General features: G+C 41.0%; 1 protein-coding gene across 1 annotated transcript; it reads right to left on the bottom strand.

The window, feature by feature from the left end:
- Nucleotides 1-473: 473 nt before the first annotated feature.
- On the bottom strand, nucleotides 474-13312 carry LOC127140516 (zinc transporter 6-B-like). The gene is made up of 6 exons (XM_051068470.1): nucleotides 12921-13312; nucleotides 12127-12192; nucleotides 8860-8940; nucleotides 7123-7158; nucleotides 5328-5422; nucleotides 474-568 (listed from the first exon to the last, which is right to left on the bottom strand). Exons 2-6 carry the CDS (start codon nucleotides 12156-12158, stop codon nucleotides 516-518), a joined length of 297 nt encoding a protein of 98 aa, XP_050924427.1. The 5' UTR covers nucleotides 12159-12192; nucleotides 12921-13312; the 3' UTR covers nucleotides 474-515.
- Between the last annotated feature and the right edge of the window lie 10681 nt (nucleotides 13313-23993).

The following is a 23993-nucleotide window of genomic DNA, read 5'->3' as shown; positions in this document are numbered from 1 at the left end:
TGACCCTTGAACCCAGATCATCCAGCCTGAGGTGGGTAGGGGGGTGTGGGGTATTTGTGTGCATGCATGTGTGTGTGTGTCCTGTCACTGTACTCTTTGGGAAACAACAAGAAAACTGATCTTACAGCTGTTTCTGAGAAGCGTAATCAATGATCCAATCTGTTTGCCTGCAGCAGCATTCAGGCCCCACTCCCTCAACCCTATGACCTCATGTCCCCAATGCTGACCGAGGGTGACCTTTGACCTCAGAGGAAGGCCATATGTGTCTGTATATACACACATCTGGACACACAGATTCACAGTTTAAGCAGTAATACACAGGATGGGCAGTTTTACCACTGTTAGGAGTGTGTGTGTGTGTGTGTGTGTGTGTGTGTGTGTGTTGACTCAGTGTAAGTGGATCCTTCCTGTTCCTACCTGCGACAGAGATCTGCTGATTAAGGTAAGAGAGCGACAGAAAGACAAAAGGTCTGAAAAACAGAAACGGGAAAGATGAGAGACTGACGTCCATGTTTTTACCTTCTGCTCAGATCTGCCACATGTTCCTGAAGCCAACTGCTGCTGGCCGCTAGAGAGAGGGGGAGAGAGAGAGACAGAGAGGAGACAGAGCTGTTAATGTACAACATATCCACCTGTTAAAGACAATACAACAACAATAGGCACAAAATATTTTAGTGAAACTCTCCACCCAGTCTTTGTTATGTGTTTACAGTCTGGAGTTTAGAGGTATACATGTTCTTCTGTATATTTTAGCAGAACAAGCCACCAGTATTGTAACTACTGATGTTTTCAGAAGGTACAATGAACACAGCACAGAGCTCTGGTTTTGTTAGCCACAAGTGCACGCCTTTCACAAGCATACCAGTCAAACAGAGGCAAAACAGCCACAGCAGCCTCCAGCACAGCAGCCAGTAGCAATATATTTGAAAACCTAACACATCCCACACATTATCCTCTTCGTCATGAGTCAGGTTTAGGTCTGCAACAAAACTGTATGCACCAACTTATCAGCAGAGAAGAGCGACTGATAACTCTTTTTTTTTTTTTTTGCATTCATGTAGTACAATGGTCATGTGTAGAGGGCAGGTGCTGCCAGTGGCTGAGAGCCTGAACTGTGCAGTGGTCACTTTTGAAATTAATTTTAACCATTAACACACAACATACATCAGAACACGTATGAAAACATAGAAGGATGTGTAAAAAGGTGACACAGAGCATGCTGCTTTTAAAGTAATTGTGCTAAACTGCCAGTCTACTCCTGTTTACTGTATTTTGTATCTACAGTTCACTGTTCAGTGATTGTAAGGTTTAGTAAAATCCAGGCAAAATATGGTGGAAAGTCATTTAACTAGATTTCAGATTGCTTGGTAGTATTTTAGGAAAGAGGAGGAAGGAGAAGAAGAAGCAGCAAAACAATTAAGGTGAAAGATGTCTGTCACAATTTCCCAGAGCATGAGGCAGCATCTCCAAATGACAGCACCCAACAATCCAAAACCCTAAGATGCATTTTCACAAGACAGAAAAGTAGAAATATTTTTAATTTTGAGATGATTGTCATTTTTGCTTGATATTTGTCTTCAGTGATTAAACACCTGATACTGTTGCTGATTATTAACTAACGAATTGTTTCAGCTTTAGTAAAACCAACTTTCTAACCGCTTGTTTTCATGTTGTCTCAGATACAGCATACGTCTCTCAAGTATACATTTTCTATAGTCTGACATGAACTGAGGAACATTGTGGTTTCAGATGGAGGCAAGAACAGAAAACATCTTTCTAGTTCAACACTGCATGAAATATTAAGACACACAGCTGTTTCATTTCACAGCTGATTCCATCAACTCTGTCCTATAGATTTAAGCATCATCTGGAAGTTGGAGCTTTACATCAAACTTTTTCAAACTGCAGCACAAAGTTGTTAATTATTATCATTTTCTGCGTGCAGCTCCCACTTTTGCTCAGATCTCTTATTACTGGACCCAAACTCTGATTAAACTCAACAGCGGAGACAAACAAGCAGCAGTCAGCCTCCCTGTCATGATGAGGTATAAAAATACTTTTTTTGTCCTGGTAGTGGTGGTGGTGGGGGGGGGGAGCACAGATCGCCCACTCGTCTTTCAAAAAAGATAAGCGCTCTCGCTCCACTGCACCGTCCCACCTTTAATGTTTGACGACACCGCAAAGCCCAAAGGCTCCGCAATGGGTCAAAGGCCCTTCACATCCCATCCTGTTCAGACCTGTGTGTGTGTGTGTGTGTGTGTGTGTGTGTGTGTGTGTGTGTGTGTGTGTGTGTGTGTGTGTGTGCGTGCGTGCGTGCGTGCGTGCGTGTGTGTGTGTGTGTGAGCAAGACTGTGTGTGTTTTGTTTGTTTTGCTAGCACGGTGAGTCAGTCTAAACAAACATTTTAATGGAGTGACTTATTTATGATCTATGTGTACGAGGAGGATGTACCATGTTTGTGAGCGTAAGTGTGTGTGTGTGTGTGTGTGTGCTGGCATGTCTCCCTGCCTGCCTGGCCCCCTGGCACACTACATTACCACTGTCTGGAACATGGTTGCGTAATGCACTTTTAGTCTCGCTCTGTCAGTGTGTGTGTGTGTGTGTGTGTGTGTGTTTGAGTGTGTGTAATGAGAATGAGAGATATTGTGTGTTTCTGCAAAGTTAAGTGCCTGTGTGTGTTTGCCTGTGTGTAGTTTCATCCCCCTCCCATCCCAAAATGTCAGATGTTAAGTGATGTTGAGACTGCTCCGAACGCAAGAGCAGACAGCTGACACATACACACACACACACACACACACACACTGACCTCATTCAGCAGTAGACTGTTCATACAGATAGTGAGTTGGTCTGAGGGGAGAGGAGAGGAGAGAAGAGCAAAGAAGATGAGGAAACGGGAGAGGAGGGGAGAGGAAAGGAGATGAGGAGAGGAGAAGATGAGGGGAGGAGAGGAGAGGAGAGGAGGGAACAAGTAGTGGATCTGAGATAAGATATGGAAACAGGAGAAGAGGGGAGAGAGGATGAGGAAAGAGGAGAGGAGATGAGCAAAAGAGAAGAACAAAGATGAGGAAACAAGAGAGCAGAGGAAAGGAGAGGAGAGGAGGAAACAAGCAGCAGAGAGGAAAGAAGATGAGGAACCAGGAGAGGACAAGAGAGGAAAGGAGATGAAAAGAGAGGATGAGGGGAGGAGAGGGGTGTATTATACTGTTTTTTAAACTCTCTCAATCTTTTTCTTTTCTCCTTTTTCTTCTTCTTCCATCATCTTCTTCTTCCCCTTCACTCCTGAACTACAGCCTGACCTAAAGGGAATATCTGTTGTTTCTCTGTGTGTTTGTGTTTTCATTCTTGTAAATGGACATCTGTTTCTACATGCACGTCCATTTGCATATTTCTATTCAACTGTGCATACAGGTACAAATGAGTGTATGTTGCTGTCTGCAAATTTGTGTGTGTGTGTGTGTGTGTGTGTTTGTGTGTGATGGAGGCTGTAGCCTGTATGTGTGTATCTGCGTGTGTGAGAGTGTGCATCTGTGCGTGCGTGTGTGCGTAGTCTGTCTGTATTAGCAGTAGACTGAGTCTCAGTGAGGTTAATATGTCCTGGGGTCCACACTGGCCTGGCCTGCTCTCCCCGCATGCATCTGTGTGTGTGCAACTGTGTGTGCAACTGTGTGTGCAACTGTGCGCGCGTGTGTGTGTTTGTGTTTGAGTGTGTTAGCTACAACGTGTGTGTGTCTCCACTGCCTTACACGTGTATGCTGTGCATTTTTGTGCCTGATAATAGTGATCATCAGCTCCATTGGTCCCTGCATTTACACCTGGTATTAAAGTGCAGTACAGATTGTTAAGACCTGTGAGTAAAATTTTGATTTGTGATACTGGGATAAATAAATAAAATGTGACTTGACTTGCTGTGTTAGCCAGGAATGTTTATTACACTTGCCTAAGCTTAGAGAAAAATGAAGATTTCAGTGACCTCTCAACAGGACAACTACAAGAAATGCACAGAAACTGATAAATACACTACTAATCTTGACTTCCGCTCTGGTTTATGTGTGTAGGTCAGTTGTCTATGAGTGCATTTTTTTTTTTTTTGCGGAACTGCTGCTTGAGGGACAAACAAATTATCCTGAAGTGAAGTGAATTTGTTGGGCAGATAATTTTCTTAAGAATGTGGTTATCCAGATACAGATTGCTAACCATAATGGTGATTGACCACTGATGAATATGTAACATCATAACTTTGTGTGTGTGAGTGTCTGTGTTTATATGGTGCTCATGGGTATTAAACTGTGGTTAAATTCTTCACATACAGTCAGGCACTTAATTGCAAGACATTTTGCTTTGGTCTATTTGACATGAAAAAAATAAGCTAAATTTGGCACTGAGGCATGCAAGTGGGTTTTGATGACATCAAATGAGTCAACAGGAAGAAAAAACTGTTCATTATAATAATATGATAATAGGGCATTATGATGCTGGCATTTGGTAATTATTCAAAATTGGAAACAAACTGACAAAATGCCGTCAGTTCTCAATTAAGAACCTATTAATTAGTCAACTAACAGAAGATTGATCAACAATAATTTTCATAATCCGTTATTTAACTGACGAATCAAGCAAATATTTATAGTAATAGTAAACTGGATATCTTTGGATTTTGGACTGCTGACTGGACAAAACCTGCTTTCCATTTTCCAACATTTCATAGGCTAAACAATTACTTGAAAAGTCACCAGCTTCATCAAAACTGTGTATCGTTAGCTGGAACCCTGAAAGAACATACATCAGTGATCTAGTTTATGTGTGCCATCATATGTTATGCAGTATGTTTGGCCTAAATCCAGTTCATGAGTGTTGCATGTCAACTCATACATTACTATTTTCTGTCTTTCCGTGCTGCACAAACACCCCAAAAATAATCATTTGAAAATAATCTGAAAAACACATACTGTCTTATTTTAAGACCATACAACTGAGTTTGGTTTTATAACTTTGTGATTTCTGCAATTAGGAAGGGACTAACCTTTGATCCTGCTGCTGCCATTTGTGATTTATCTACTAACAAAACAGTGAGCCAGCATTTCATTTTACTTCGATAATCCCTCAAAATATAACAAAAGCCAAATTATCCCTGTTCCCCAGTGAGGGCGAGGATTAACAAACCTCCACCGTCCAGAGGAGAAACCCAAAAGACACAAAAATCACTAAATCCACCCTGCCTCTTGAAAAAACAAATCAATTACGATGGTGTTCCGTTCTCATGTCATGACTCCAGTAAGAGCAACCAGTGTGATGAACTGGTCCAAGTGGGAGTGAGGGGGTTGACTGTACCTTCTGAGACGTAGGCGAATGGTTTGTTCCTGACAGACAGCAAAGTCAACAGGTTGAAGAACAGAGCGACGAATGTCCCGACCAACAGACGACCACTGCAGAGAGAGACAGAATGTGTTTGTAAAAATGTGCTGACAAACACCTTTAACCAATGGAGAGATATTTTAAAATACAGCGTTAACAGAACTGTGTAGCAATTACTTGATAATTATGTGAATTAAACCTAATGTGAACATGTGACCTTGTGATTTACAGCAGCGTAATGTGAAGACGCAGAGGACACATAATCCAAACGATTCTTATAAAAACAACATATATTCATCCTTTGCTTTGTGATATACACCCAGTGGTCATTTTATTAGGTACACCTGTACAATAAAATGCAGGTCAATACAACTGTTGCTACCATTCAGTCAACTTTTATGATGCCTATAACGTTCGGTTTTTGACATTGTCATGGAGATGTTAATTATATTAAATGATTCAGCACAGAGGTCACAGTGATGGACTGCAAAATATTCACAGGTGTTTCTAATATTCTGACCTCCTTATGTTTATAAATAGGGTGTACAAAAAATTAAACACTTCTCAATATAATGAAGTCCAGTGCTACACCACCCTTAACTATGACCTCAGAAGTGAATATATATGTACATTTACACATTTCTGACCAAATCAACAAAAGCCAATCATCATAAACTTGGCAAAGGTTGAATTTACGGCAGAGCAGCAGCACACACACACACACAAACACACACGCACAAAATGCTGTACTCTTCAATACACTAATCACACAGGACAATCCTTTTAAGAGCCTACAAATTGGTCCAAACAATCAGCGGGAGGCAAAGGGCTGCCCGACGGTGAGCCACAATAACTGGATGATAAACCCCGCCAACCCCCACCCCCACCTCCCTCAAAGAACAGATTAAAGACAGAGAGAGGGAGAGAGGGAGAGAGAATGTGTGTGTCTGTCTCTCTACCCGGCGACACCTGTCCCTCCAGTTAGCAGCCGTCTCTCATGCCGTCCAATCACATCCATTCACAGGAGAGAGAAAGCGAGAGAAGGGGAGAGGAGGAGGGGGAGGTGAGGGCAGAAAAACGAGGGGGGTAATCTCGTCACAGGAGACAGGTTTAAGTCTCTCTGTGTTTTAAGTTATAAAAGCCACCTCTAATCTGTTTTATAATAGAGAGATGATGGAGAGAGAGAGGAGGACAGAGGGGAGAGAATGTGTTCGTCCATCACAGGTGGTGCTGACCGCCAAATTCGGAGAACATCTCAGGAGTCACGGCTCTCTGTGAACTGTGAACACTGATGGGTTTTTGACAGATGTGTGTGTGAGACCCCTCATGATATGCACACACACAACATATTATACACCGTTGTGATCAAACTTTGATCTTTCACTTTATAATAAAAAAATATTCATTTGCTGACAGAGTTGATGTTAGCCTGAGGCCAGTGTTCAACACAGTGCGCGTGTGTTTAATTAACACGCTGTCGGAGTGTAAAATCAACAATGAACATGACGCTGTCGGTCAGTCTGATTCTTTGACTCACTGACACTCTGACTATGTAATTCTGTTTGTCTGTGTGTCTGACCCAATTGTTTGGGATGTTCTGTTCCAACAACAGCTGGCACTGTGTGTGTGTGTGTGTGTGTGTGTGTGTGTGTGTGTGTGTGTGTGTGTTTTAAATGGGGAGACACAGGAGTATATCATGTTGTGTCTGTTTATCTTTCAATGCGATGAGGGAATTGGTGTGTTTGTGTGTGTGTGGAGGGGTGATACTTACGTATGGACCTCAGGCTGCTCCATGAAGCGCTCCACACTAACAAAACAGAAACAAACACAGTCAACAACACTGGCCAGGTGGGACTACTCTGAGGTGTATGTGTGGGTGTGTGTGTGTGTGTGCCAGTGAGTGAGTGAACTAGAGAGAGAGTGATCGAGACAAATGAAATGAATGAAAGGAGACAAGGAGCGAACAAACAGAGAGAGAAAACAGGAAATGTATCCACACACACATGCACACCAACGCCACACATACACTTGCATGAAAAAGCAAAATGGCACACACAGACGCACACACAGACACAGTCTTGTCTGTCTCCTCCCTCTGTGCTGCTGCCCCACTGTGCCATTCATAACATCCATTGCACTGTACGGGCTGGCAACCTTACTTGTGTATATGTGTGTATATGTGTGTGTGTGTGTCGGTGCTTCTGAACAGCACATAGTTCACAGTCACTCTGACTACTAAACTGTCAGTCCAGAAGCCAAACACACACACGTGTCTGCACATAAAAGTGTTAGCAGGCAGTGTACCAACTGCTTGACCTGCATGTGTGTGTGTGTGTGTGTGTGTGTGTTAATTCACCCCTCCCTTCCCTGAGAACTGACCGCAAGACAACCCCACGCAGGGCGCCTGGAGGTGTGTGTATGTGTGTGTGCGCCACAATGACACCGCCAGGCTGTGACATTCCCTCAACAGTTCACACCACAAACACACATACACTCCTCCCCTTTAAGGATAATTCCAAGACCACCCCTTTAAAGAATCAGTGCTCTCAGATGGTGTTAGACAAAGTTGTCAACAGACTCTGTCACACTCGACGGCAGATCACTTGGCCCAAAATAGTTTAATTCCTAATGTTTGTTATCAAGCAAGATCTTTATGTCTTAACACTATAAGTTACTGCATCTTTACAGTTTAAAATTTGGCATTTGGCATCATTTAGACTTTTTTGTTGTTCTTTTTTGTTGTTCTTTTTTGTTATCTCCTAAACTGTGAGCAACCACTTTTCCCATTATTCGGGGGGGGGGGGGGGGATTTGGCGAGACCTTTTCTTTTTCCTTATCATTTCATGAATATAACATATTGTATATCAAAGCACTGTATTAGTACTTTTTACATTTAAAATATTATAATATTATAATATTTATATTAAAAACCATGCATGGTCATGAAAGACAGGGGAAAACAGATCATATACAGGGATTAGATAGATCAGTAAATGGAAACTAAATTTGTCTGATGAAACATACAGGACAGGACATTATTTGAGAACTATGAAGCTGTATCACAAGAGACTTTGGTTGTGACATAAAATGGGACTACAGAAGGGACTACAAGATCCTGGGGTCCAATTATTGCATTTTCTAAATTATTTGACGATAAAGCAGAGAACGGAGAAAAACATGCACCCTGCATGGAGCAAAACAATGTAGTGAAATTAGTAATGGGGAGAAAAACAAAGACAAAAGACAGACACAATCGGATTGTTCTGTGTATTGCTTTGGAAATATTAATTCTGTTGTTGTCCTGAGTCATGCTAAGAAAGTAATTGAAATTTTAATCGAGAGAGACAGAGTGAGTGAGGCAAAGATGAAACAAAGAACAAAGACAGAGACACGGGATCTTAATGTGGCTCTAAATGAAATTACATTTTGCCTCCTTTTGAGGTGAACATTACTGTGTGCTCTGTGTGACTATCAGCGAGTGAGTTTGCGTTAGGAAGGACATACACACCTCTCTTTCAGGATGAACAAGGCCCCCAGTTGGACGAGAACAGTGGAGGCAAAAACTGCCAAGACCTCCAGTCTCTCAAACCTGAAAAGAAACAGAAAGAAACTGTCATCCACCCAGAGACAAACCATCTCCAAACACTCAGATGCAGCTTTTCATCCTCAGCACACCAGTCCATTCAAAGACCCGCAGTTTAACAAAGCTGCCTTTGAGCTGTCGTGATCGAAGGTAAACATTAAGAGAGCATTTGCATCTCGCCCATGAATGTCTCACCCTGAGCGTTGTGATATGCTCATCTTTCTCAACAAAAATCAGTAGGCTGGAGTTACTTTACTCTCTCAGCTGGGTGCCTTTTGGATGTGTATAATTTACACTAAATAGCACTAAATAGCCTAATGTTATATTTTTTTAATTAATGTATTTTATTAACATTTGATATGATTGCTAACTTTTTTGTATTGTGTTTGAAAGACTCTCAATTGTGTGCATTATGATTGCCATAGCTTTGGTTTTTTTGATTTGTTTGGTCTGACTCAGGCTCCGCTGCCTTTATGAGCACCACATATCTTTTTAGTTTTGCTTTCTGTTAGTTCAACTTTGAAGGCTTTGTTTAAGAGGATTGTTGTTGGACAACTATTTCTTCTCGGAAAAAAGATTTCATTCAGGAAAAACACACGTTCTTTAGTAGCCAATTCTCTGCCATAGGAGCATACCCTTACTTGTTGAGACTTCAGGGACATAGCCTGATATAACCTACAGCTAATTATTTTTTTTCACTGTTAAGGCCTTTTCATACTGAGGGCGTTTATTTTTTTCGCACAATTAATTTGCACATCAATTTATTTTTTCGAGCTGCTTTCACAAAGAAAGTGAATGCTGCGTGCTGCATTTGTTCTTTCTCATCGCCACATCACAATCCTGGTAGTTGGTCCCCTGCCTCCTCAAATGCGGCAGTCGCATCCCCAACAGGACCTCAAACTGTCCCAGAAACATCTTTAAAAATATGTCTGGAGTCGGCTGCAGTGGAGCTTCAGTTTCTGTATATTCATGGGAAAGATTCTTGCATTTTCGTGTTCTATATGCTGTGTGTGAAAAGGCTTTACTTTACAACTTCCAGGTGGTGGAAGTCTCAATTTGGCTGAAAGGACCATTGTATAAATTAACATAAAGTACTAAGCCTTCATAAACTCATGTAAACTAGGGATGAACTGGCAGTAACAATAAACAAACTCAATTTTTACCGCAATGTGAAGTGAGACCAGGGTGTTTCCTTATCACCTCAGTGTTTGTTATCTATAAAAATCCATTTTCCCATTAATTACCAATCCAAGCTCAGTTAAACTTGAAAATTAAACAGGTGGACAACACTAACAAAGTACCAGTGTCAGGCCGAGATACGGTTGTTACTGTTGCTGACCCCACCTCATTAAGCCACAGGGTTGATGCTGAGCAGCTTCCTCTCAGTAAGTGGACCACTGGGCTTAGAGGGTTAAACCTGACTGTGACTGAGATGTGACCACCTAAATGCAGATGGTGAAGAAGGTGATGGTAATTATAGATAAAATAAAGATATTAAGGCAACTTAAGCACAATTTTAGGTATTTTTATTTATTTTTTTTGGTCATTTTAGGTAATTTCCAAAAGTGCAGCTTTCAGTTTGTCAACCATTGTTCCATTTGGGTTTGACTCCTATGATCTTTGCGTTCTGATAATCGACAGATACTTTCAGCTCTACACCAGTCCCCTAATTCACATTCTGCATGTTACTGCCTGCGTAGACTCAGTTTGTAGGTTTGTAAGACATCAAACATAAATGGTGTCCCAGTACTTAGGAAAAACACAGCACTTCTATTCAGTGTGTGGGGGCAGTGCACATAAAATGTACTGTAAGTGTAAAGGTCTGTGTCTTAAAGTGTGTGTGTAAATGTGTATGTGTGGGAAAAACTAAAAAAGAGACCACGTGTCTACCAGACGAGCCAATAAACAGACACCTAGAGGTTAATAGGTTGTCCATGTTTACTGGGAATGAACACACACGATGACTCCCATTCAGGCTCCCTCTCTTTTTAAACACGTAATGCCCGCTGTTTGGCCTGATCCCCTCCATACTGCTGGGTCAGGGGTCACACTCCGCACTGCCAACAGCCTGTGGTTAATACATAAGGGTGCCACATAGAAAACCTGCTGTTTGCTGGATACTTACTTATCATCATCTGTCTTCCTCAGTATTGTGAATGACCAGAACTTTAGTTTTTTGCCTTTAGTAGATCATTTTCAGAGGAAATGTAAGACAGGAAAAACAGAGAAAGAGTATGACCCGAAATTAAAGCCCCAAACCTGCTTTCTGCTCTGGTAAACCTCTCTTAAACCACAAGGCAACCACGACACTCCCCCAAACACTGTCTATTGATGCTTTAATACATTTACAAGTTCAACTCAGTGTACATGCACACTCCCATCAAATGTCACACCTGTAGCAATGTGTGTATAAATACTTTCTCACCAAACCTAACCTGATCACAGTAAGATTTGCGACACAGATTGACAGAACAGGAAATAGTTCAGGTGGGTAAGACTAATACCTAGAAAGACTAGTTTTACTCCTATGGGCTTAAAGGAGTAAGTACTGTAGATGTTGCTGGTTAAACAGGGACATCCATTTCTGTCCATTAGGACGCACACACAGAAGCAATACACTCAAACGAACACACATATATCCACAGATGCTCCCAAAGAAACACTCACAGACACGCTGATGTAAACTAAAGCCTGCGTGCACACACACTCACACCACACATACACACACACACACACACACACACACACACACACACACACACACACACACACACACACACACACACACACACACACACACACAGGCATTCTGAGAGCCAAGTGAAGCTGAAAAGCAGATTTCCATTTGATCACCACTCTCCCACACCTCAAGGTCAGAGGTCACCTGTCAGCTACATACACACTGTTTGGCCACTTCACTGACACACACACACACAAACACACACACACACACACCTGCACATATCAAACTAGCTGGGTGTTTGAGTTGGATGATGCTAAATAAATAAACACAGATAGAGCTTTGACCAAAAAGCCTCTGATAATGATATACTCTCTTTATTAGGAAAACCCTACCAATACTGGGTAGTTCCTCCTTTTGCTCTCAAAATAGCCTCAGTTCTTCAAGATGTTGGAAACATTCCTTAGAGACTATTGTGTACAACACGTACCAGATTACTATGGTGAACTTACCCGAATGAGTAGACCTGGCTGGGTTTCTTCATGGTCACCCAGGAGCTGATGAGACAGGTGATCAAACTGCAGGCCACAGGGACGAGAGAGGTAAGGACGGTAGGGTGATGGCAGGGAAAGAGAAAAGTAAGTGATTGATGGAGGGATGGGAGACACAGGGAGACACATACAGAAGACAGACAGGAGAGGGGCACATAAGAAGAGAGTCAGTGAGAGACAAGTGGTAGACAACAGAAACAGAAACAACAGAGAGGTCAGCTGAAGTTCACTTCTTAAATTATCTTTTATTCATTATAATCTCAGAATTCATTTTTCATGAGTGGAAATTCTCCATCAGAACAGCAAACAGCAGCACAGCTGAGCCGAGTCAGTGTTACCTCACATCTGCTTCTGTTTCTTTGTTCGGCAAACAAACAGAAAACAAAATACAAAATGGACATGTACCGATCATTTTCAATGAACGCTCTAAATTAACTGTTTGGTCTGTAAGATATTAGATCATCTAGTTTAAGTGGAATTTATACAAATAAATCCACAATTTAAAACCCAGAGATTCAATTTACAATTACATAAGACAGAATAAAGCTAAATATCTTTCCTTGTTCAGTTGTTGCCAATAATTCATAAACTGACTACTTGTCTATATGTAAGTGTAATGACCCCTGCTCAAAATTTTGAACAAATGTTAGCACAATATTTTTGGGGGATAATACTGGGACACTGATCAAACTGATGTGTACAATATTCTGGAAACAAGATTGTTGGGTGACATCACGTGAGAAGAACACACTCACCTAAAGAGGTCGAAGATGGTGAGGTATGTGTAGGCTGTTAAGGCTGAAATGACAAAAAGGGAAAAACAAAGACCATCACAATTCAGATACAAGGCTTAGTGTTGTAATCCAAAGAACAAAGTTAGTTATTTGATCAGAGATTCATCATTGTGATAGTGAATAGGATTTCAATCATTATAGTTAGACAGAGCACTAGTCAAACCTCAGTGGAAAATAATGCAGAGAACATTCACTCCACACAGACTTCCTGTTCTCATCTATTGCTATTTTTAGTCTCTTACACCCCTGGTGTAAGCTATACGTTTGTTTTTGTTGTTACCCCTTACATTCTGTTATTGTACTTTCAGTGTAAGCACTTCAAGCAAATATCAATTCATGAGCAGAGGCATACACAATTCTGGACAGATCTGGACACCAGGTCCAAACATGACCTTAGTCAGATAGTCTGAAATTACTTGACTAGATAGTTGGTAAACAAGCTTGTATGCTAGCTACCGAATCAGTCATTCAGTTTTTAATTTGAGTCAAACACCTAGACATCAAACTGGCCCGTAGCCAGTCGGCCACTAGGTAAGCTGAAGAGTCAGTTAGCCAGTTAGTAGGCCAATTAGTCAGTGAGCCAGCAAGCCAATAAACTAATCAGTGAGTTAACCAGCCAGCAGATTCCAACTGGCCTGGCTTTAATACTCACTGCCAACCTGCCTGTCTCTCTATCTGTCTCTCTGCCTGTCTGCCTAACTGCCTGTCTTTCTGCCTGTGTGTCTGCCTTAATGCCTGCCAACCAGCTTTCTGTAATCAGGCTCTGCTGTGGGGGATGAGGAGAGCGGATTAGAGCGGCTTTGTGCTGAGAGGAACATTTTGTTTCCCCACCACCAGCATCCATGTTGGCCAACCTGACGCCATGTAATCCTGACAGAGAGGCCTGCGGCAAAGACCCAGAGAGATGAACGAATGGAGAGAGAGAGAGAGAGAGAGAGAGAGAGACAGGCAGGAGGACTGAGAAGTGAGTGACAGATCGACGGCCGGGGAGAGAGAGAAAGCGGCTGAGAGGAGGACAGATGGATGGACTGAAAGATCGAGGCGGATAGACAGACAGGGAGAGGTGAGAAGGCAGGAAGACAGGATGATGGACATGTAGACAGACAGGCCGATAGAGGGAAAGTGAATGAGTGAGACAGAGAGAGTGAAAGACAACCCCCAACACTGGTGAAAGAGTAACAGATTTTGGGGAGGAAGATATCCTTGAGAGCCTGAAACTAAAAACTAGAAACCAAACCAAAGCTAAGCAACGTTTTATAACAAAAAGTATATGAAAAGTGAAAGTAATATTAATATTCCTGTGTTTAACTCACTATGAACACCTTGTTGGATTTCACATGGTCAAATTTGTACATTCAACTTTATTTCACTGATGTTGCACTGAATGTCAATAGCAGCTAAAAACTGCAAACAATAGAGCTGATCTGAACTTTATCTAAAATTTGTCCAGAGCCCCTTTATAATGGCAATTTAACCTGTCAGTCTGAATAAACTCATGTTTCCATAAAAGTCACTTCAAATACAGATAATGTCAGAATGAATGAATCCCAATTGAGAGACGGACACAAGTAAGAATACAAAGTGGACATTTTGACGTACAGTGGGCCTACCAATCATGACATCCTTAAAGGTGACGCTTTAAAAGGTGCGAACCAATAAGGTGCGAAAATATTTTGCAAAGTGGCTGGAAGTTGGTCCAACACTGAGATAAGAGAGTTGCTCTTCCTTCGCACCAAAGTCGAGATGACCAGGCACTTTGACAGGAACACAAGAGTCACACGTTGTACATAACTCTATGTACCGTCTAATCTCACATGTTTGAGGCTAAAAATGCATAGACTGTGGCTTTTCATGTAGCAGTCTTGTTAGGTCTGCATAAAGCCATAAGGAGCATTAATGTAATCTTCTAATAACTATAGATAGCAGCATGGAGGAGTAAAATGTACATTATTTCCCTCTGAAATGACAAAATGTCTCCAAGTCACCATAACTGATTCATTAAGTTTCACTGAAATTCTTCACTTTATTCATCAGTTGGATTGTTTTAATACCTACAGTTCTCTACGCTGCTTAAAGTCAATTTTTCTTTTGCTTTGTCCTGTTATTTTGATATGTAGCAGCTCATCTCCCCACAGGGATCAATGAGGGTTGATGTCGTCTTGTTGTGTTGAATTAAAAGCAGCAGACAATAAAAGCAATAATAATACAAACGCTGACATCACAGTGACCCTGAAACAGACCGGACCAAATCAATACCTGGGCTGAAATTTCCCCTCACTGTGCTTGGATAGGTTTACATATGGACCACAACACACACACACACACACACACACACACAGAGAGAGAGAGAGAGAGAACCTGGTACAATTCTTTTATAAATCTCCTGCTTACAAACACTGACACCCAGAGGACGTGAGGATGTGATACCGGAGCAACAAACAGAGCAGACAGGACATAATTCATCTGTAACACACACTCAGACTGACACACACACACACACACTAAAAAGTGATATGCATGTTAGGACAGAACTACAAAAACACAAAACCTACACAGACACTGACCAAATATGAAAAAAATCATGCACAAAAGACACACACACATATCAACACATGTACAGACATAAAGACACACACACACACACACACACACAGCTGCCCCACAGGGCCTGAACTCAATACCCAGAACAGAATGAGGGATTAAAAATCCTTGTGTTTGTTTTCAGAAAAGATCGATAGAGGGGAGGAGAAGGAGAGGGGAGGAGAGGGGAGGAGGTTTGTCATACCAATCACTTTGCTTTCGTCTTTTCTTACACAGTTTTCAATTCCTTTTGCTTCATTTTATGTTGACTTTCCCTTTATCTTTCACTGTCTCTTTCTTTCATTCATTCATTCTTTTCATTTCCCCTAAAAGAGCAGCAATGGGAGGAATGATGGAGAGGGTGAAGAAGTGAGGAAGGAAAGAAGGATAGAAGGCAGGAAGGAAAGCATACAGATTTAAATAGGAGGGAAGGAGGAGGAGGTAGGGCGAAGAAAGGAAGCAAGGGTTGGATAGACAGATGAGAGAGGAGAAATACGAGCAGGAGGATGAATATTTAATGCTGTCTGCAGAGGAGCAGCCCAAACACACACACACACACACACACACACATAGTTGCTTATCACCAGAGTAAAGTAAAAGAAACTTAATTTGCTACAGGGCTACATAATGAATCAAATCCATGAACTCAAACCTCAGTGCTATGTCACCCACATCTGTTTAGCAGGAAGACCTAATACAGCAAATCAAGTGCTCCTAATTTCTACCAGTCACTCCAGCATGAGAACACTGTAACAAACCAACTAATGAAGTGAAAACAGGAAGAGAAGAAACAAAGTAAAACTACTCTAACATGTGCAAGAGGCTGAAGAACATAGTGAGACCAAGATGTTTAGCAAACCCGATGTGCATAAATCAGACCTGGGGTTGATCCAAACCAGAAGCAAACCAGAAAGAACACCAGCACAATGCTTCATCAATTAAAAATCAGCTGAGCAGCATATAAAACTATAGTCCTAAGAAGGAAAGTCATTGAAAGCAATTTCAACAACACTTTGTTTATGTGCTTCAAATACTAATTTATAGAAAAAAATAATTAATTAGTAATAATTAATAATTAATTTTTGAAGCTAGACTGAGCATAATTTAGACCCGGGGGTGTCTCAGGTCCTCAGACCTGAGTGGACTCTCATTAAGTATTATTTTTGCTGCATGTATGGTTGTTTTTTAAATATTAAATCAAACCAATGCCAGAAAAGGGGAAAGGAGGAATAAAGCACAAGTAATTTGCAGTCATACACTGTTGTCATTGAACTTTTAATTGTATTATGATTTAATCGAATTATAAACCCCATATCAGTTATTGGATTTTATCAAGAAAAATCATCCCATCCCTAGCAATGATGGTCAAAAAACTGAATTAAAACAAACAACAGACACAAAGTACAAGTTCCCCAATGCATGCATAAGGACACACAAGCCAACACACAGGCAAAATTCCAGTTTAAAAAAACTGTCAACAACTGATGCTGATGCTGCAAGGGTGTGACTTGAACAGAGAACAAATATCATGGATATTTGTGACCATTTTTTTTTTTTTCAAGGTGGTCGATGATCAAACATTTGCAAATTCTAATCATCATTTTGTTGCTGCCTGGCCTTAAACACACTCACACACACACACACACACACACACACACACACACACACACACACACACACACACACACACACACACACACACACACACACACAGATTCAGGAGCTGGATGTGCTAACCACAGCAAATAGCAGCTTAGTGTCACTGGTTCCGGTAAACAGTAAACTGAGATCCAGAACACACACATACACACACGCGCAGTGTGGGTCGTGGTGTCAGGTCAGCTCTTGTGTGCTGCAGATGTAAACTAAAAGCTTCTATCGAACGCCTCAACTGCTGCGGTGAGGAGGATCCCCAGGGAGGAGGAGGTGGAGGAGAAGGAGGAGGATGGGGGAGGCAGGGGAGGGAGTGAAAGGAGACAGGATGGGGACAGGAGGGTGAGATGAGGAGGAACAGACGGACCTGAGAGCAAAGGATGGAGGATGATATAAGAGGAGGAGGAGAAAGATGAAGAGGGGGCTGGGATCGCTGCCCAGCGCTGACACTGCTGACTACAGAGGAAGAAACATGAGACTGGACCTGAGGGCTACACACACACACACACACACACGCATTCACAATTACACACCTGACATATACTCACTAAGGGCATGTACACAAAACGAGTGATCACAACACTGTTTATTAATATTAACATGCAAACACACAGCAAACACCCACATAAATAAAAACACACACACACACACAAGAGGCGTTTATGCTATAATTTTAACACTTTGTTGATCAGTTTTTATCCTGGTATCGTATATACCACAGTGGAAATGAAGTGCATGAAGTAAGTTTTGGGTATAAATGACTGGACTGAATTAAGGGGATCACAGAAGTATACTGAGCCTGTAAAGCCGCAGTTAATAAGATTAGTTAGTCATATCATTTATTGTGTCATGCACACGCAAATGCCCAACCCTTATGGATGTATACAGACTTACACAAGCGTACAACTTCTTACATTTAACATTTAAGTAGCAATATATAACTTCAGTGGCCATCAGTGGTGATTGATTCTGTTGCCCTCCAACTCCAAGCGGTTAAAGTCTATCAATTGCTTGACCAGAGCTCCGACTCATCATCTCATCATCCCACCCACTATACTGAAACATGGCTGAGCGGTGAATATTCCTTATGATCTCTGGCTTCCAAAGCCAGAAGTACTGTCCACTGAAACAAATGCACCAAACTCTGTTTAGAATTCTTGGTAAGTTTCCTCACTGGATTTCAGATGAACATTGGTGTTTAATGACTTCTAAGTATTTTTAAATGATCTGCAGTTTGGCACAGTTCTTCCTTGCTTCTGATTCTGGCAGTTTAAGCTGCTGACAATCACTCAGTAAAGCACTTCTCACGGGAGATGATACCCTCTCACTAAAATTATATAGTGAAAGAACAGGCATTTGGGGCACGAGATGGGAATGACAGAGTATATCATATAATCATCAAAATGATTTTAAAGCTGCTACTTTATGGCAACATATTCTCATAATATTGCAAAATGTGCCACAAAAAGTTCCCTTTCATAAACCACTTTTTTTTTTTTTGCTCTTCCATAATTACACAATTTAACCTTTTCAGAGAGACTTTTTTATCTATGTTATTCAGGTTTGTAACAGTCATCAAGAGACAATCTTTCCTTACACACAGAGAATAATTAGCAATTAGTAATTTTACAGGATGATTTGGAATTAGAGTAATAACTTATTAAAAGCCATCTCCTCCAGCGCTCACTGGAAAGAGTAGAAACAAAGCACACTGTATAAGAAAGCATATACACAAAAACAAAAACAACAGACACACATACACACTCCCTGCTGATAACAGCCCACACACACACACACACACACACACACACAAATACACACAGCTTGTCATCCTCAGATAAGACAAACAGCTTCTGTCAATATGAAACCAGACCGAAGCCTTGCCACGTCCATTTATGAGGTAAAACAGATTCTCATGTCTCCACGTGGGATTTGAGAGGCAGCTGGCAGTGATATGTTAAACCCTGCCATCCCCATCTTAATGCCCCTCGTGCCCTGACCCTGCCCCCTGCTGATGATAATCAATGTAACATCATCTGTTAAGACAAAACTGCCATTATGAAATGAAGTACTGGCATGTTTTGGGTGATCCGTTTTTTTTGTTTTTTTGGGGGGGGGGCATTTATCAAGTTTCAGAATAAGAGCGGGCTAGAAATTCTCAGATTGATGCAAACTTGGTTCTAGGCTTAGGAATGAAAGCATTTTATCAACTTTCTTATCCTGGATAAAGGCTTCTATCTTTGCCAATATTTATGGAGCTCCAGAGGCAAACTAATCTTAGCTGTCAAAACTTTGTCACCCCATTCCGTGACTCATAAGCACGCTCCAGGGTCTGTCTGTACATCGTGGTAACTGTTGATCGTGGGTACAAGTGCAACAAAACACACCTCAGACCACATCCAACACTGTCCATGACTAACACAATTGAAGAATGAGCTGGGCAAAAATCACATTCATTTGATTAACTTGAACTTTTTGTTGCCAAACTTAAAAGTTACAAATCGATTCCAAATTTACAGTCTTGTGAACATTTGAGGCGGTCACAAATAACAATATTGGCAAGGATAAATCAAACAGATAATAAACTCTGCATAAAGTCAATTTTGATGATCAGTTACTCATTTTTAAAGCAAAATGTCAGTCATTTGCTTGCTCCAGTTTCAAATATGAGTACTTGGTGCTGATTTATATCATTTCAAAATGTAACGTCTTTGACTTTTTGACATCAAGAGATGTTTTTACCACTAATTTTTTGACATTTTATGGAAAAACTAAATCTGTAATAAAAATGAAAACGATGGTTACTTTCACATGTTTTGCTGTGGAATGTCCCTTTAAACAAAAAGATCCCATGCGAGCAGATTCACAGACATCCTGAGTGTGTTTAGGTGATCGAGTCACACAGTGAGCAAAGCAGATGTGGTGGCTGTTCAGGGAGTACGAGGAACTGATCACACACACACACACACACACACGCAAACACACACATACCCACACACACACGGTTACTGTGAGTGTGTGTCGGCTGTACCAAAGCCCCTGTGGGATGGACTGCTTCACCAGCTGTGTTCTGACACACAGGAACACCGAGGCCCTGGGGACAACACACATACACATGCGCGCATGAACCACACACAAACAAACACACACACGCACACACAGACACAGCTCAGATCACATATGCACACTCAACCATCTCTGGATGAGAAACAAACAAACAAACTAATGGATATGCACACAAACACTGTGCTGACGCAACAGTACAGACAAAAATTTTCAAAATCAGATGATGATAACCCTTCTTCACATTATTATTATTTTTATCTCACAGTGGAGATTTTAGACATGAAAAATATCATAACAGTGCACACATACAAATCTCCAAACTTCAACACACATTTTTTTCTCTTAAACTGATTCATGAGAAAGAAAGTGAGGAGGAGAACATAGAGGTGGAGAAAAGGAGGAAGAGGAGGAGGAGGTGTGTTTATTCGTCTGTGATGCAGACACTTGACCTGGTTTCTCAGTGCTGCTTTTGGCCGAAACACAGCTGGAGAGCGCACGCACACACACACACACACACACACACACAGAGAACACATACACTCACAGGGATTCACACATGTACACACAGGCAGTTAAATACACAGAAAAATACAATTTACTAGAGGTGGTTGATAATTCACACACAATTCATAACACTTTCATTTTGTGATGATATTGTCATGTTTCTGTTTCATAAAATGTTTAATATTTATTTGTGCTGTTATTTCAGTTTATTTTTGCTTACTAGTTTCACCTCCTCTGACCTCTAAAAGTCAATGAAACAATCTGGAAAGGAAAAATCACTTGGTTTGACGGCTCACTTCTTGAATTCATGTTAAGGCCAAACCCTGTGATGAGGGGTCACAAGTAGACATAATTTCACACTAGCATTACAAACCAAAATGAGAAGTACTGTGTTCGAGCCTTATTAGTAGTGGAACTATAAATGTGAGGTTTATCCAGAGAGTTAGGCGAGAGTGAATCAGGGTTTATCCTTTGGGGACCGGGAATATTACTTGTAACACTATGAATTTGCTCAGCAGTCAGACAGAATTTACTATCCTATATGGCCTACATGCATTGCAGTGTACTAGTTACAGAGTGCTGCTTGGCTCGCAGCTTCAGTTACAGGAAAGTTCCAGGGGTAACCAAGGAAAAAAAAGAAAGAAAAAAAACAGGTATAAATATCTTTAAATTAATATTTACATTTTTTATTGTGAATGGCTAAAAGGCATTTCATCCCTCAATTCATCATCATTCCAGAACTGAGGATGCAGCTGACTGATAGCAACAGGGAGTCTCTGGATATGTGGACAGATGATTAGTGAGAAACTGATTATCTTTGTGTCACTTTGCATTACATCAACAACAACTGGGAGCTGACTGAGCCAGTGGCATATGAATGGGACAGTCCAGCCATCATAAAAGTTCTGCTTAAATACAATCTGGATGACTTTAAATGTGAGTGACTGTGTTGCCTGTGTGCTTAATGAACATTCACACCTGCATTCATACAGCTCTTGTTCGATATATATAGCACACTAACACAATTTGGGTTTCAGTTTCATCTTGCCCAAAGATACTTCAGCATACAGACTGGAGAGCCGCAACATTTTGACTACATATTATTTCAGACCACCATCATTCTTCAATAAACTGCACAGTACAAGACACATCGTCATAATCCTGTCATAATGGGAAAATTCTAGTTCTCATACCAGGAACTAAACATTGACCACCTGGGTGAAATCCAGGAATCCTAACTGTTAGACCATATCAGAACAGTAGAGTAATAATGGTAATAATAAATAATTAGTTTGGAAAAGAAAAGTTCAAACAAATTCAAACTGGCAGGTAATTTGTCCAAACTAATTCAAAGGTAATCCATATACCATGTATTCTATCCATCCTAAAAATGGGGCATTTGACAAGGTTGTACATTAAAGGATAAAAATGCCCTCTGCTGGATTATAAGGAAAACTACTTTAAATGGTCTGATGCACTTGTAGACAAGCAAACAGCGTTCTGAATTGGAATATTTGACACTGGTCATTACAGTTTGAATTTTCCTATATTGAGAAAAATCCTCAAATTTAAACTAAAAAGTGACAGTCCTGACTTAACTTGAGTAAAGCCCAATTGATGAGAGTGGAAAAATTTACAATTTAAGACTCTCATAAATAATTCATCAATAAGATGATTGACAGAAAATTATTTGGAAACAATTTTTACAGTTGTTTAATTAATTTATCAAGAAAAAAACATCAAACATTCAATGGTTGCCGCATGTCAGATGTGAAGTTTGATTTTTATCTGTTTTCTATATTCGTAGAGTAAATTTCTTTAGGTTTTGAACTGCTGAACAAAACAAGGAATTTATAGCCATGGGCTCTGGCAATATACAGTTTTCATCATTTTGTGACATAATGATTAACCAACAAGACAATCAGAAGATTCACCGATATCCAACTACTCTCAAACTAAAACAAGGAGGCTGTGGAGATGGAAGACAGTCCATCCTCCATCAGCAGGGAGGAGACGAGGAGACAGGAGTGTCTGGTCAGGTGAATGACTCTTGGGAGACAGACAGAAGTGAGTGACAGACGAGAGAGAGGTGAGGTCAGGGGAAAGACAGAGCTGAGGTGTGTGTGCTTGAGAGTGTGTGTGTGTGTGTCAGAAAGAGAGAATGGAAGAGATGAGTTTAAGTGACACAAAGAGTTGGGCCGTGTGTGTCGGAGTGGAAAAAAGGAAACGCAGACCGATGGATGGACGGACACAAAGATGCTTAAAATGCCACTGCGTGTGTGTGCGTGTGTTTGTGCAATCGGTCCAGTGAGGCAAAAAGCTGATGTCTTTACTTTGTAAAAGGCTGAAAGCTGATCCAGTTGTTCACTGCACAATTTGATATGGGAGGACCAGCCTGACTGTGCGCACACACACACGCAGAGTAAGTTCTGTAGAATCATCATCAGCTTATGTTTCAGCAACAGTGCAACAACGACTCTGCTTAAACAGCACTTAGACACACACGCGGACACACAACCCAACCTTTATGAGCACAAACGAACAAACAGTGGCGACAGTAGGTGCTGCTTCATGTGTTCAGCCAAGTCAACAAGGGTAGGGCGTAATAGAGGATAGTCATCGCTGAGTCAATTAAAATACAGGATATTTAAACATAGAATCAAATGCAGTGGAACCAAATTCCACTGTACAACATGGTATAGCTTTTATCAAAACAGCACTAATCAATATATTTACACTAACAGCGGATTAAAAATCTAACACGAAAGGTGTTGCTTTTGCTCACCGGCGCATTTGCCATAACACCTTCCTAAGATGATATTACAGCTCATTCCTCTGCCCTCTTCCTTTTAAAGCAGGGCACGTATCTGTACTCGCACTGTATGGCCGATGACGACTCAGAATATAGTCTACTTGTGAAGCATGGCAGAAAGATCTTTACTCACTTCACGAAACTTTAAAACTCATTTGTCAATCTTGGAAGACACGTGTTAATATTGCATGCACCATGTTCCCTCTATAGTCAGTGGGCTGGAAATAAATGCATAAGTACACATACTGCAATCTGGTCCCATGTTCTCTCTTAACTAACATACACACACACTCACACACAGTGGAAATGAGATCAGGAACAGTGGGTCCAGATAAGCTGCAGTCTGATTCTCTCTTTCAGCAGTTTCACGGGTCGTCTAAGGTTAACCGCATCACCCCGCCCATCAAGGCATGCATAGA

This window comes from Lates calcarifer, unplaced genomic scaffold (assembly GCF_001640805.2).
Source record: "Lates calcarifer isolate ASB-BC8 unplaced genomic scaffold, TLL_Latcal_v3 _unitig_460_quiver_1457, whole genome shotgun sequence".
Classification (NCBI taxonomy): Eukaryota; Metazoa; Chordata; class Actinopteri; family Centropomidae; genus Lates; species Lates calcarifer.
The sequence above is the reverse complement of the archived record's forward strand: the minus strand, read 5'-3'. Positions and strand labels throughout refer to the sequence as shown.